The sequence below is a fragment of the Watersipora subatra genome, unplaced genomic scaffold (assembly GCF_963576615.1).
Source record: "Watersipora subatra unplaced genomic scaffold, tzWatSuba1.1 SCAFFOLD_60, whole genome shotgun sequence".
Classification (NCBI taxonomy): domain Eukaryota; kingdom Metazoa; phylum Bryozoa; class Gymnolaemata; order Cheilostomatida; family Watersiporidae; genus Watersipora; species Watersipora subatra.
Window position 1 is genome coordinate 342,783 of NW_027045317.1, and position 16,219 is coordinate 359,001.

The 16,219-nt window shown below is 35.9% G+C and overlaps 1 protein-coding gene across 1 annotated transcript; it reads left to right on the forward strand.

Moving 5' to 3' along the window:
* The first annotated feature begins 2,448 nt into the window (after positions 1 to 2,448).
* Positions 2,449 to 11,184, forward strand: LOC137410156 (kinesin-like protein KIF21B). The gene is made up of 7 exons (XM_068095741.1): positions 2,449 to 2,977; positions 4,426 to 4,534; positions 4,618 to 4,798; positions 6,446 to 6,610; positions 8,483 to 8,783; positions 9,349 to 9,548; positions 10,491 to 11,184. The coding sequence occupies exons 1-7, from the start codon at positions 2,897 to 2,899 to the stop codon at positions 10,543 to 10,545; spliced, it is 1,092 nt and encodes a 363-aa protein (XP_067951842.1). The 5' UTR covers positions 2,449 to 2,896; the 3' UTR covers positions 10,546 to 11,184.
* Positions 11,185 to 16,219: the final 5,035 nt, after the last annotated feature.

A 16,219-nucleotide genomic window follows, 5' to 3' on the forward strand; every position in this document is an offset into this window, starting at 1 on the left:
TAGTTATAAGCTGTGGTACCTTCTCTTGTGTTAAGATCTTCTCTTGTGTTAAGGTTAATGTGATTGTTTCTATTTGCATCAGTTTACTGGACATTTAATCTTTTTCGAAATTTTTTTAAAGCACCAGTGCAATAAAATGATTATTAAAATACATGACTACGGACATTGCATTAATTCATGTTTGTGAATGCAAGTAAAATTTTATAGGGTGAGCTCCAGCAAATCTATCTATGACAGCTACAAGTTCACATACACAGTAAATAGTATTTATAGTAAATAGCTACTATCAGTTTTATTAGCTTTTAGCTCTCTGTATGACAGGCCTTAACTCACTCTGTATGACAGGCCTTAACTCACTCTGTATGACAGGCCTTAACTCACTCTGTATGACCGGCCTTAACTTACTCTGTATGACAGGCTTTAACTTACTCTGTATGACAGGCTTTAACTTACTCTGTATGACAGCCCTTAACTTGCTCCGTATGGCAGGCCTTAACTTACTCCGTATGACAGGCTTTAACTTACTCTGTATGACAGGCCTTAACTTACTCCGTATGAAAGGCCTTAACTTGCTCCGTATGACAGGCTTTAACTTACTCTGTATGACAGCCCTTAACTTACTCTGTATGACAGGCCTTAACTTACTCTGTATGACAGGCCTTAACTCACTCTGTATGACAGCCCTTAACTTGCTCCGTATGACAGGCTTTAACTTACTCTGTATGACAGCCCTTAACTTACCCTGTATGACAGGCCTTAACTTACTCTGTATGACAGGCCTTAACTTGCTCCGTATGACCGGCCTTGACCTACTTTTTCTGCCTGCAGAGATCTAGAACGGTATAGCTGTGGCACTAGTGGTGATAGTTCTGTGCAAACACTTCCTACTGAAATGGATAACAATTCCGTTTCTTCAATACCTCAGGTAATACTGACCTTTATTGATTTATTGAACAGGCATTTATTATTAATTTCAATAACTCTGCACGCATTGTTCAATCATTGTTAAGTGTCAGTAAGATGCGAATGGATATTTGAATAAATTACAAAGACAATTTGAATCAATGTCGTTGTTTATTTGGCAAAACACAGTTTTGTTAACCTAATAATTATATTACATGTTTTATATAGAATGCTTTTAAGTTGTTGTTTTGTTAAGGCAGAAAATAACTAGCTGGATTCTGTAAAGTCTGACCTTTTTTAACCTATCAATTTATTCTCTCTCAAAACCAACAGTAAAATTTACACAACAAAATTTCTTTAAAAACGCTAATAATAACAACTAATGATAATAAAAAATCTAACAAGAATGTCATGGCCTTCGCCTGGTAAAGGCTAATTCGCACTCGTCCATTTATTTGTCAATGTGACGTGTTATTTTGTGTGTCTAGCCACAACAGCCTCAACTCTTACACATTTTGACACATTTTTTAAATGTAAGTCAGTGGCTGTCATTTGTTGCTTTTCTTCTTAACGCCGCAAAAAACGTAGCGTTCATGTATCTTTTGTAATTAACTTGAAACTTTCAGAGCTACAAACTATTTGATACATTTTACATGATTAACTTATGTTTTAGCTCTGTCACAACTGCTAGTTACATTTTTCTTCGTCAAATAGTATTTGAACATTGTGCTTGACCAACTTATGTAAACTTTGTTGAACGCAAATAATATTGAAAGTTAGCCTATCTATAAATTATTTATCTGTAATTTTTAAAAAAGAATTGAATTCTATGTTAGAGTATTAAATGAGGTGTCTCTAGACTATTGTTCACTTGGGGGCAAAGTCTGAGTTTTTCAGAAGTATTAAAGACCACCAACTAAGGTGAAATCTACAGTTTGTTAACAGTAATGGTATACAACTTGTTAAGTGAGTTATTGCCATAATAAGTCTATGCCATAATAAGCCAAGGCGGGTAAGGTATATCATGTAACAATTAATTCGATAATGTTTTGCTAGACTAACACAAGGAAGAGCAGCTCGCTAGAAGCAGTAAGCGTAGTGTGCAAGTCTAGATTACTTTCATTGATCGCTTACTAGCATCATATTTTGACATATATAACAGCTGCTATATCATATATAACAGCTACTATAACATATATAACAGCTGCTATAACATATATAACAACTGCTATAACATATATAACAACTGCTATAACATATATAACAACTGCTATAACATATATGACAGCTGCTTTCAGTTAATTTCTTTTGCCGCCTTGATCAGTTGATCACCCTTGGTTGATGCAACCGTTTAAAGGTCAAGGCCAAGATTACCCATATAGATACTATTCTACCCAGTATCTATACTAGGTAGAATAGCACCCATATAGATACCGGTACAATTCTACCCATATACGTATAGATACCGGTACTATTCTACCCATATACGTATATACACTGGTAACTATTCTACCCATATACGTATATACACTGGTGCTATTCTACCCATATGAATACTGGTCGAAAGCATTGCTAAAACCTTCATATGCTCATCAGGACTTGATATAATCAGCTGGTTTTTATCATTTCTAATTCTTGTAGAGTCTGACCATCTTCAAGAAGACCTGGCAGAGCTGTCAGGAGAGATTTCACTTAAACAAAGAAGTGTGTTAATAAAAGGGTGACAATTCTGTAACTGGTATAGCCTTAAATTTTAGTATAAAAAAGTTCATGAAAGTGTCTCTCCAAATTTAAATATTCCATTTTGCACTATGAGCTATAATGATTCTCTTGCTCTGCAGGCTGAATTTTATTCTGCTATTTTAATTTCAGCAGAGATAAATCACAGTTGACCACTTCTGAAATAAAAGACGTGCTGTTGACACCCCCATCCTCGCCATCGCTGAGCAGGAGACGCCAGCCACTCCAGGACTCTGACAGTACTAATGTATTCATGAGGCTCACCAACACACAAACTGGCGGCACACAAAATAAAAAGGCGCAGAGCTTTGGCACCGTCAGCAGCTGTGACAAAGTAATGAGGCCCAAGTTTTCAAGTTTAACCCGTTGAACTACTTACGTAATTGTCTTCATGTGTTGACTAACAAATTATGAGCTGGATTTGCATGTATGTGAGTCTATACAGCCTAATACTAACTTACTGTGATACCTCCAACATCATTAAAATCATTCAAAAACAAATATTAACTGAGCATGGAAAAAACATTTCATAATCACGATGATGAACAGTCGCGTGTTTCTAGAGCATTGCTTACTGAGTACTGCTGCAAAAAGTCTCAGACTGAACAAACAGTTGCCCTAATGCCATTCCCCTAAAGATATACTATTCGGCTCACGTTGGACTAAATAGGAATATTGCATCTCTTAGAAATTAGAAACTCAGGCTAGAATTAGTGTTGTTAGTCTCAAATAGCAAGAATTAACAAAGAGTGCGCACCAAATCGCAGAGTGGTTTGTTATAACAGATGCGTTTCACTGCCTTGAAGGGGCCAACTCAATTTTGGCGTTATCAGCTCTTAGATAAAAGCCCAATGCGTAAACCTTTTGAATGGCCCTACAATACGTTTTCTGTAGTCTATGATTTTTACCATGCGACAATGTATTGTAAACAACCTCGCTACATCATGTGTCTGGTACACTTGTCTACACACAATCTATACACAATCTAGGCAACTAGTTGGGCAATTGACCTTATGACCTTGTGTATCTTGACTAGAGAGGTGATACTAGCCATGGCATCCTAGGAGTAACTTGTAACTAAGCAAGTGCTTACAAATGTTTGCTTTTCAAACAACACGAGTGATGAGCCAGATGAGCAAACAATAGGCATTCGTAGTCCATAGTAGTCCCATTGTATAACGACTTGGAGAGGTTTATTTATGACGATAATATTGAGTGATGCTGCTCCAAAGTACTCCTATTGTAGCGCGTTGCTTCATGAGCCTCTATTTTGATTGCTATGAGTTGGCAAATCGCTACTCTTCCAACTAGCCCCACTTTTTGCCTTTGGTGTTCTAGTAGCACACCAAACCACGGACTGCAGCACCTCTTCTTTACAAGAAAATAATAATTTTAGGAATCGTTATGATTTTAATGTTAGTTTTTCTAGGCTAAGCGATGCACTCTTTGATATATTAAAATGGCTAGAGAGCATTAAATTAGCATTAGACTAACTACACGATATGCAAGTAAAATAATTATATGTTGAAAGCATAATTTTTATTCCCCATAAGCCTTTAAAACGATTGACGTAAAAAATTTCACTAATAGAACATTGGGGTGAAGATATTTTCGAGTCATCTTTATACCTGCAGTAGATAATTTATAGGAGGTATGATTGGTTTCTGTCTAAGAGCTATGTATGTGTAACCTTATCAAATTGTAATAGCGATGTTGTTACTAGAAGCTCAGCAACATTGTTACTTAAATTTACATGTTTTCATTTGGGTGGGTCTCTTGCAGGTGACAAGCTCCAACCAGAGTCTCATATGTGTAAATAAGGCAGTTGGTCACACAAAGGCTGTACTATCTATATGTGCCGCCGACAATCTTTTGGTTTCTGGCAGTAAAGGTAAGTGTCAAGTTGACTCTAATCTAACGCACTAACATATTCTAATACCTCATAATTGACCTGCGTTTCCTTTTGTCTCGCAGACTTGACGTGCAAAGCGTGGAACATGTCAATTGGTTCAGAAGTTTTGTGTCTTGGTGACCACCCTAACTATGTCTCCAAAGTTCGATATTGCGAGGTCAACCGGCTTGTCTACACTGTCTCCAATTCATTTGTCAAAATGTGGGACATCCGAGCTGGAGCTAAATGTATAACAGTGCTCAGGTAAGCCTAGCTCGACTCATACTTGCTTTCAGATGCAATTACATTTATATGGCTACTTGTTACCTTCTCTACCACACATACAGTCAAACTGTCCAACATAAGATATTACAGTTAGTTCCTATCATAACGGTTAGTTCCTATCATAACAGTTAGTTCCTATCGTAATGGGTAGTTCCTATAATAACTGTTAGTTCCTATCGTAACGGTTAGTTCCTATCGTAAAGGTTAGTTCCTATCATAACGGTTAGTTCCAATCGTAACGGTTAGTTGCTATCGTAACGGTTAGTTCCTATTGTAACGGTTAGTTCCCATCGTAACGGTTAGTTCCTATCGTAACGGTTAGTTCCTATTCTTTCGGTTAGTTCCTATCAAAACGGTTAGTTCCTATCATAACCGTTAGTTCCTATCATAACGGTTAGTTCCTATCGTAACGGTTAGTTCCTATCCTTGCGGTTAGTTCTTATGATAACGGTTAGTTCCTATCCTTACGGTTAGTTCCTGTCAAAACGGTTAATTCCTATCCTTACGGTTAGTTCCTATCCTTACGGTTAGTGCCTATCATAACGGTTAGTTCCTATCGTTACGGTTAGTTCTTATCATAACGGTTAGTTCCTATCGTAATGGTTAGTTTCTATCATAACGGTTAGTTCTTATCCTTACGGTTAGTTCCTATCATAATGGGTAGTTCCTATAATAACTGTTAGTTCCAATCGTAACGGTTAGTTCCTATCGTAACGGTTAGTTCCTATCGTAACGGTTAGTTCCCATCGTAACGGTTAGTTCCTATCGTAACGGTTAGTTCCTATTCTTACGGTTAGTTCCTATCAAAACGGTTAGTTCCTATCATAACCGTTAGTTCCTATCATAACGGTTAGTTCCTATCGTAACGGTTAGTTCCTATCGTAACGGTTAGTTCCTATCCTTGCGGTTAGTTCTTATGATAACGGTTAGTTCCTATCCTTACGGTTAGTTTCTATCAAAACGGTTAATTCCTATCCTTACGGTTAGTTCCTATCCTTACGGTTAGTGCCTATCATAACGGTTAGTTCCTATCGTTACGGTTAGTTCCTATCATAACGTTTAGTTGCTATCGTAATGGTTAGTTCCTATCGTAACGGTTAGTTCTTATCGTAATGGTTAGTTCCTATCGTAACGGTTAGTTCTTATCCTTACGGTTAGTTCCTATCATAACGGTTAGTTCCTATAATAACTGTTAGTTTTTATCATAACGGTTAGTTCCTATCGTAATGGTTAGTTTCTATCATAACGGTTAGTTCTTATCCTTATGGTTAGTTCCTATCGTAATGGGTAGTTCCTATAATAACTGTTAGTTCCTATCGTAACGGTTAGTTCCCATCGTAAAGGTTAGTTCCAATCGTAACGGTTAGTTCCTATCGTAACGGTTAGTTCCTATCGTAACGGTTAGTTCCCATCGTAACGGTTAGTTCCTATCGTAACGGTTAGTTCCTATCGTAACGGTTAGTTCCTATTCTTACGGTTAGTTCCTATCAAAACGGTTAGTTTCTATCATAACGGTTAGTTCCTATCATAACCGTTAGTTCCTATCATAACGGTTAGTTCCTATTATAGTGAATACTGTGCCAACAGAGATGGACACAATGTGAGGTTTTATATCTTATGTTGCAGTTCCTCTGGTCTGGTGCATGACAGTATCCCTGTGGAGCCAGCGTCGAGCAGTCAGGCCATTCTCCAACAGGGAGAGCAGCAGATGTTTGATATCCAAGTCAGCAGAGATGGTCATAAACTATACACAACTACTGGAACCACCGTTCAGCTCTGGGACCTCAATACGTAAGTTGATGCGTTTTTTTCAGTTACGATCCCTAGAATAAAAATCTACATTTGTTAGTTTGTATGTTGTCCATAAATGTAATGTTGTTGCTAAGAATCCCTCTGATAATGATGGATTTAGTTTGGATGCCGGCTTGTCTTCAATTTCCTTGTAAATATTTGTGTATATTATAGTTTGAGAATTTTCCAGTTAAAAAAAATTGAAGATTACGAAAATTAGAGAATTTTGAGGCACACACTCTCATTGACAGCTATTTCTGTTAAAAGCACTTTAAAAATATTAGTAATAGTAACTGTAGTTACCTAGGTTAACATAATATTTTCTCATTAATTTTTAGTGTTGTTCATCACATAAAATTTGAGATGGAGTGAATGATCAATTTCAGTATATCAGTTTTTCCTGGTAATTACTCAATCCAATCGTGATCCCACTTGATGGCCTGGAGATCAGAGTCGTTATAAAATACGTCAGACCTAGTCATTGCTGCATTGTTGGGCCTATCTGGTTCAGTCTCACCAGATCAATCTGTCAGTACGAAAATATAAAAGTTTGATGATTTTCACCAAGGGGTGTTTGTATTAAATAATCATGATGGGCTTCTACACCCCTCTATACGACATTTTTATGTTACGATGCCAACACCGGAACAAATTTATTTCGTATGGCAAGGGTCTAATGCAAATGTAACAAGCAAAATTATAGATAGGTAAAATAATAAAAAATATGAAAAGGTTTTTATACCACATCCAAGGTGGGATACTTCTCGATATATCTACTAGCTAGTATATTGTACTTACTGTCATTAGAGGTGGGATACTTCTCGATATATCTACTAGCTAGTATATTGTACTTACTGTCATTAGAGGTGGGATACTTCTCGATATATCTACTAGCTAGTATATTGTACTTACTGTCATTAGAGGTGGGATACTTCTCGATATATCTACTAGCTAGTATATTGTACTTACTGTCATTAGAGGTGGGGTACTTCTCGATATATCTACTAGCTAGTATATTGTACTTACTGTCATTAGAGGTGGGATACTTCTCGATATATCTACTAGCTAGTATATTGTACTTACTGTCATTAGAGGTGGGATACTTCTCGATATATCTACTAGCTAGTATATTGTACTTACTGTCATTAGAGGTAGGATACTTCTCGATATATCTACTAGCTAGTATATTGTACTTACTGTCATTAGAGGTAGGATACTTCTCGATATATTTACTAGCTAGTATGTTGTACTTACTGTCATTAGAGGTAGGATATTTTTCCATATATCTACTAGCTAGTATATAGTACTTACTGCCATTAGAAGTAGTGTACTTCTCCATATATCTACAAGCTAGTATATTGTACTTTCTGCCATTAGAGGTAGGATACTTATCCATATATCTACTAGCTAGTATATAGTACTTACTATTATTAGAGGTTGGTGTATGAATCTTAGAAAATCCACCACAGTTGTAACTCTCTTCTATAGGTGATTTATGTACACAACTATAACCTTCCATAGGTGGTTTATGTACACATCTATAACCATTCATCTATAGGTGGTTTATGTACACAGCTATAACCTTTCTTCTATCAGTGGTTTATGCGCACAACCGTAATCTTCTTTCTTTGTATAAGTCCAAGGGTCACTCCTAATGTGTATTTGATCTACCCTGTGTGGCATTTTGTAACTGACAGTTATTTTTCATTGGTTGTCCGCTTGCATGCACAACATCATTTAACCATATATATATTGTTAACAGCACTTACAACTAAATCTAGCAATTTAGCTTCTGCACCTTTTTGATGACTAATTGCTATATTCATTTAAACTGTCAAGGCTGGTGATCTGTAAAATATTGTACGCTTACAGGCTATCGGCAGTCGGAAAGGTTGCTAGCGGCCACCAAGCACCGATTATTTGCCTTAGTTTATACAACGACTCAAGAAGGAAAGAACAACTCTTAACTGGCTCCAAGGATCATCTAATTAAGGGATTTGATATTTCCAATGAACAAACTTCAAATTATCCAATTCAGGCCAAATTTACTATGGACCCTCCTCACTATGATGGTGTTCAATGTCTCGCGCATCGTCAGGACATCCTTTTTAGTGGTTCTCGGGATATGCGTATCAAAAAATGGAACCTCAGTGAACCCTCTTCTCAACCACAGGTAAAATTGGTGTTTTTACAATACTAGGTGTTGCTCTATTTAATAGCAAAATAAAGGTGATAGTTATTTCCGGTAATGGTCACCAATCAAGATCACCACTTTGTAATAAATATTTTTTATTAGAAGTAATATTTGAGATGGAGTGAATGATTGATATCAGTATATCGGTTTTCCTGGTAATCACTCAATCCAATTGTGATCCTACTTGATGGCCTAGAGATCAGAGTCAATATAAAATATGTCAGACCTAGTCATTGCTGCATTGTTGAGCCCATCTGGTTCAGTCTCACCAGATCAACCTGTCATACGCAAGACATTATGCTGTGTCTCTCACCAATATTTGCAAATGTCTTGTAGGTTTGTTACAATACAGAGACTCGTTTATGATTAAAAGTTTCATATTGCAGGATTGCATTGTTGACTCATTCAAAAGGGACAAGTTGATTTGCCAGTGTTTAATCTTTACCATCTTTAATGCAGTTCACGCCGCTCCTTTCCGCTTAAGTTGAATGTCAATTTCAAACAAACTCCTGGTTCCTCATTCCTCAACTTGCATTGTTTTCAGTCAGTTAATGGCGCCCATAAGGACTGGATCACCGACATGTGCATGCTACCAGATAATGACATATTGCTAAGCTGCTGTCGCTCTGGCACTGTGAAGATTCGGTCAAACGAGACTTGCCAGCAGCTAAATGAAGTGCGTGCTCATTCATTAGCCGTCAACTCTATGGCTACCAACCGCAGCAATCTCTTTACTGCCTCTAGGTAAAGTAGTATATAGTACTTACTGTCACTAGAGGTAGGTAATTGTTCAATATATCTACTAGCTAGTATATCGTACTTACTGCCATTAGAGGCAGGATACTTTTCAGTATATCTACTAGCTAGTAAATAGTACTTACCGTCACCAAAGGTAGGTAATTGTTCACTATATCTACTAGCTAGTATATAGTACTTACTGTCACCAGAGGTAGGTAACTGTTCACTATATCTACTAACTAGTATATAGTACTTACTGTCACCAGAGGTAGGTAATTGTTCAATATACAAATTATGTAAGCTTATTGTAAATTTAATGTTACGTCTGTCACCCATGTGTTCTAATGAGACACTTGGCCAATTAGCCAAATAGTATAGATTTACTGGCTTTTCCTTAAATCCAATTAATTCACTGATTACTGTATGCATTCGAGTATAATCACAAAATTTTTTACCCATTTTTAATGATAAATCATGAGTAAGCACAAGTAGTCGCATAGCGTCTTGCTGCCTGATTTACTGAGAACCGTTCGCTTAAGCAATACTAATGATTTTTGTACTGACTGTGTGACTACTTACCTAGTCGATCGGTGTGGCAATACAGATGCCTCAAAAGTGACGTTTTACAAATTGTATAGCGGTCAAATGATTGCGATGCTACTTTGTCAATTGGGAGCAAAACCGATTGATATTTTTAACGCGACTAGAACCCCTTAAGCATCCAACGTTGTTGATACGTCAAACAAAATCTTAAATAAATGCAATATATTGGGCTGACAGTTTCTTTTATAGTTATTCAATAGCATCATTGTGTGAATTGTGTAAATATGCCAATTGGAGAAGTTGATAACTTTGGTTGGTTGTACCAACATATCTTGTTCTTTGTCCAAGAACTTTTCATGCGCCACGATTTAGCATGTATAACAGACATGGTTCATGCTCTTTCAGTGATTGCACGATAAGGATCTGGTGGATGGACCCACATAAACTATACAGTTCATAGCCAAAGCACAGATTCATTCTCCATATTCTCATATTTTTTGTCTGTATTTATGTAGCTATTTTTGTTGATGAACAAAAATACATCAACTTATAATCTAAAATCGTCCAACTACAACTTGAACTCAGGCTGACGAATTGTATCAAACTGCAAGTAAAACTTAGGTCTTTAAAATATTTAATCTAACATATCCTGAAATTTTATGCAAGCAGTTCCAATTTACACCAGTGTTCATCACATATCTTTTACAGCAAGTAACAGCCTTTTTCATATATAAATACTTGTTGGTCATCGTTGTCGTTCCTGCGGTTGATGACTATGCAGGAAAATTATCTTATACATTCCTTTTTTAAATCAATGTTCAAATTGTTTGACCCATGTACTTTGCATGTGTCTATATTCCTAGGACACATCCGACTATAAACTCTTTCGTGTCAAAGATTATCATGATGTTACATCATATCCATCGATGCAATTATTCTTCTCTTCTCGTCGATATTTATTTTAACCTTTTAAACACTTTGTCTGTTTTAACTGGCCGTAGATTTTCGAAATGCGCATTTATTTTTGGTGCAATAGGCTTTATTGTATTCAATCTTGTTCGTTGAAATTATCTCAAAAATAAACTAACTTTAAGAGTAATGGAGCTGTCTTATGTATCAACACGAATCCTTTTACTTTGCTCTAATTTTGTAAGGTACCTACATATGTTTATCATAACAACATTGGCTCACAGCTAGTCTAATTTTATTAAAACTATACAATAACATCAATAGTTGAGTGTTTCATTGTTGAGCTGCATGCGTTTGCATCCTCGGTCCAATAAAAGCATGCATTTATAGATATGATAATTCACCTTAAGGAAGGAAACACATCAAAATGATACTTTTAAAGGCAAAGTAACAGTTCTGAAGGTAGCATTGCAAAGTAACAGTTCTGAAGGTAGTATTGCAAAGTAACAGTTATGATGGTAGTATTGCGAAGTAACAGTGATGAAGGTAGCATTGCAATGTAACAGTTATGAAGGTAGCATTGTAAAGTAACAGTTATGAAGGTAGTATTGCAAAGTAACAGTTATGAAGGTAGTAATGCAAGATAACAGTTCTGAAGGTAGTATTGCGAAGTAATAAAAAACCTCATAATGTAGTCTACCATGTGGTCTTTGAAGCCCTCTGTGATACTTGCTTACTTACTCTACAGTTAAACATTGATAATGAGTTGGTACTGTGTGGGTGGAGCATGTTATAGTATTCCCTTTTTTTCCAGTTGGTCAGTTTGAGAAAACTAATATGTTTCTCAATGACTTCTCATCTAAAGAACTTTGAGTTAAAGGTTATTATTAAGGGAACGCCATTATCAAGCTGTTAGCAGCAGTCAACGCTTTCCAAAGGCTTTTGTAACTAAACATTTTAAATATTAATAAACAAACAATTTACTTGGCATTTATTTAGTGATACCAAATAACTGACTCCACTTTCTGATTTCGCATTGCGACTGAGTCATGAATTTTGAGCGAGTTTTAAGAACAATCATTGAAATAATACCAGTCGCAGGTGCCAGTTTGCATTTGCTAACTAACGTTAATAATACACTTGAAACAAACTGCAACTAAACTTGTACTCTTGCATCACCAAATAAGGTAGTTTTGATTTGATAATGTAAGAAATATCTTTCAATGCCAGGTGCGTTTTGAACATCATTTCTATCTATGAACAGAAATCCAATTACTACACCTGGAAGACGTCATTTCTATCTATGAACAGGAATCCAATTACTACACCTGGAAGACTCTTTACTAACTTAAATCTTTAATTTTTTTATCAAATAATCTTATTCAAAAAATAAACTTATTGAAGATGCTTAATTTTTTAAACATGTAAATGTGGTTAAAGTGACATCTTGTTTGTATAATATTAATCTCAACTTTATTTTACTAATTTCAGCTTTTACATTTACATCTTGAGCTCCGAAATAACTGCCATAGGTGTGACCGTGACGATAAAAATCATTACCTTGTAAGGCTGTTAGGGTAAAAACATATTTCTTTAGCAAACCATACCACCCAGGTATCGTTTGGAAGTATGGCATAAAGCAATGAGCCAGACGTTTGCACGCTTCACAATGCAGGCATGTTGAATTAGATCAATGTTATGTATATTTAACAGGAGAGTTTTCTCGCTGTGTCGAGAGCATTCACTCCCTACAAAAACACTCTAGTGAGTTTTTACACACTTAGTGATCAGAACATGAGCCAAGACTATATGTAAAATGTGCACTGTTTGGAAAGTATCTCACGTTCCATTTTACAGAATACGCAGAGATACTTCACACCTATAACCACTCACACTTCACTAATTTAGTGTTGAGCTCCACTGCTCCGTTTAAAGTAATCTGCTTCCTCATTAGTATTTTGCAAAACTGTCTTTCACCTTCTTCTAAAAATAATGGTAAGTATTATTTTAATGCCAAAGTAATGGCATTAAAATTTCACACTCCGACATCACTCAGTTTTCTATGGGTCATCTAATGTATTAAGGTAGTTTCAGAGATAGGTTGAAAATATCATACCCTTTCAAGAGCTTCTGTCTAATTTGCTATTGACAGCAAAATAAAAAATTTCCATACTGCAAGATAAATTTTGAGATGATATGCAATAAGTCAAATCTTTACTGAATTCACGTAAGATACAAGATCCTCAAAAGCTCTAGTATATTTGTATTTGAGTCACTTTGTCTGCAAATATGTAATATTTAGGCCTACTGATAAAGTATAATCTAGCCACAACTGACTAAGATTTCAGAGCTTTCAGCCACTTAGAAAATAATGTGTATCAGCAATGATATATAACCACTCCCCATAGATATGGAGGGTAGCCTGGGCATGGCTCTTGTGGGGATTGGGAGAGATCCATGCCCAGGCTACCCCCTCTCTCCCAATCCCCCACAAGAGCCATGCCCAGGCTAGGGGGCATATGTCATTGGTATATCATCAGTATATAAAGAGTCTTGCTTTCAAGAATACGCTGAAAGAAGCAACAAAAACTGCTTGCTTTGCTAGAGTGAAATGCATTTTGGTTAATAGACAAACGGCTATTTCTATGATTAGTTTTACTTTTACATGGTAACTTGAAATCATCCATGCTTTAGCCAGAATTTTGCTCATGCTAGATTCTATTAAATAATCTACCTCAATGCTAAATTTTAATCAACAAACACCAGAGCATATTCAGATATTTTGTTTTTTAAGCTTGATTCCAATGTACATATGTTGAACCAATGATATACAGCCTGTGGGGCTGTATATCATTGGTTGAACTAATGTAAGAAAAATTTACAAAGATATATAATTTGTAATTACTTTCTAACTTTTCAATTGTTATTTTTTCTTACAAAAAAATTCAAACGAATCAATTCCTAGTTATTTTAACGCATCGTAAAGCAGCATCACCGCCAATGTCAATAAAAAGAGCCTCCGACTTCATCTTGTAATACATTTACACTCAAAAGCAATAATTATTCATAAATTCGTTAAAAGTTGTCGCCTTTCTCATTTTTAGACCCACGATTAGCTAGTCGAGCAAGACTTTCATTCAATAGTCTCCGAGCGTTCGAAGGAAGCTAAAGATAAGCTCGGCATGGCGGTTCGCTCCAGTTTCAGTACGAACTATTAGCCGTCTGTGATGCTTTGAGAACTAAAACACGAAGCGCTCTGCCATACTAGATTATAAGTTAATTTCCTGTTGATATAGTTCATGGTTTGATAAAAAGAACAATTATAACTGCTATAATTGATGTTGCCACTCTTACAACAGCTAAATATGATAGACTTTGGTTACAAAACCAACTTCATAGATAGTTTTCAGGTTTGATGTTGCATTTTATTAGATATACCTCACTTGTTCTTTTCTCTGACTTTGTAATACCATCGCAAATGCGTATTAAATACCAAATTTATTAACGCAAGATAGTTCATGATAGTTGTACTATAAACTATTATAGTTGCAGTAAGCCCATTGACAAATGTACCAACTTTGCAAACGTCTTATGCTCGCACTACTGTCGTTATGCATTCGTGCAGCTTTGAATCGTAAAATGGACGGATTTTCACGACTCGTTTCGTAGGTTATCTTTTTAACATTGCAACAATCTGGTTATTGAAATATTTATTCTACTAAGAAGCTCAGACAGTTTCTCGACGCTGTTTACTACATGTTCACACATTGAATAAGCAACTATCGACAATTTTGTTTATGCGAAGGCCTCTACGCAGAGGGGAGATTTCTCAAAAGATATTGGTACGGCCACAGAGAAAGGAGGGACTGATCATGCTCGCGAAAATATTTGAAGCCAGTCTTAAATAACACCTCAGATGCATTTTAGACTGTTTTATACAGACAGAGGTTCAAAACCGTAGTCAATGCTATCGATATAAATGCAGTTACTGCAAAAGAAATGTTACAAGCTGTCCTAAATTCTTGAGAAATTTTTTTTGTACCAAATATTGGTTTTGCGGAGAAATTATAACAGCAGCGATTAAGAATAGTAATAAGAAAACTTGCTGTTAATTTCATCTTTTTTCGAGTGTGGAGAATGTTGTTGGAACCAGTTGCACAGAAACATTGTTTTCTGTGGCAGTTATGCATGTTTATGGATATGTTGTATAGGTATAATAGAAATATCAAGAAAGTATATCATGCATGATGCGTTATTTAGTTTTATTGCACTGCAAGGCTACCTTTACTTAACCCTAATTTGGATTATTTATTACACCAAGACTTCTCACTCACTTATTGGTAGGAAGCAATCTTTGCAGCCCTTCTTGCATGCCCTTGTGCATACTCCTAGATGACTGTTTGCTCTTTTAGATTGTCTGTTCTCTTGTTGTGCACATGAAATGCATAATGCTGCTAAGCCGCAATTATTTCATTTATTATAATTAATATATATTAATTTTGTTTGGATATTTTCCTGCACATCATCGGAATTAGCGCTGTGCTAGTTTATGATAAAAGGGGCATCAAAATACATAAAGTGATAAGTCTGGAGCACAAGCCTATTGATGATCACAAGTCTCTGACTGACCTAGAGTGATTTTCACAAATCCTAAAACAAAGGTGCACACACTCCACAACTGAATTTGAATCAAATGACAACATTGGTGAAATGGATGATAAAATAAAATTACATAGGCATTAAAATCCAACCATATCACCATCTATTCCAGTCTATGTTCAACCTGATATAATTGTTTTATTATATTAATATTGTTTTGAAGCATTAAAATAATGGTATACCTATAATAAAAGGTGACTCAATTGATGAACGCTATTAGCAAACTAGCACGCTAGTAATAAAGTGATGACTTTCCCTTATGTAGCCTTATGTACCCTTATGTAGCCTTATGTACCTTATGTATGGAGGAACAACAAACTGGTTTAGTCAAGTTTATGTTTATATTTAGTTTTTAATGTAGAGGGCTCATGGACTCATAGCTCCCTTTCTACCATTCAATGTTGTGGGCTACATACAAAACTTTAATGTAGTTGCTGAAAAATCATTGTAATTGCGCCAAAAATTAGAGTGGCTGAGTCCGTTAGGCTGTATCATATTTTTTAATTTGCTCCAATGCTCAAAAATGCTCCAATTGAGCTAATTAGCTTATTGAGAGAATATTGCAA

Coding starts and splice junctions, on each gene's coding strand:
- LOC137410156 (XM_068095741.1), top strand. CDS start 2,897: ATGAGGCTCACCAACACACAAACTGGCGGCACACAAAATAAAAAGGCG. Junction 2,978..4,425: donor CCGTCAGCAGCTGTGACAAA/GTAATGAGGCCC, acceptor GGTCTCTTGCAG/GTGACAAGCTCCAACCAGAG. Junction 8,784..9,348: donor AACCCTCTTCTCAACCACAG/GTAAAATTGGTG, acceptor CATTGTTTTCAG/TCAGTTAATGGCGCCCATAA.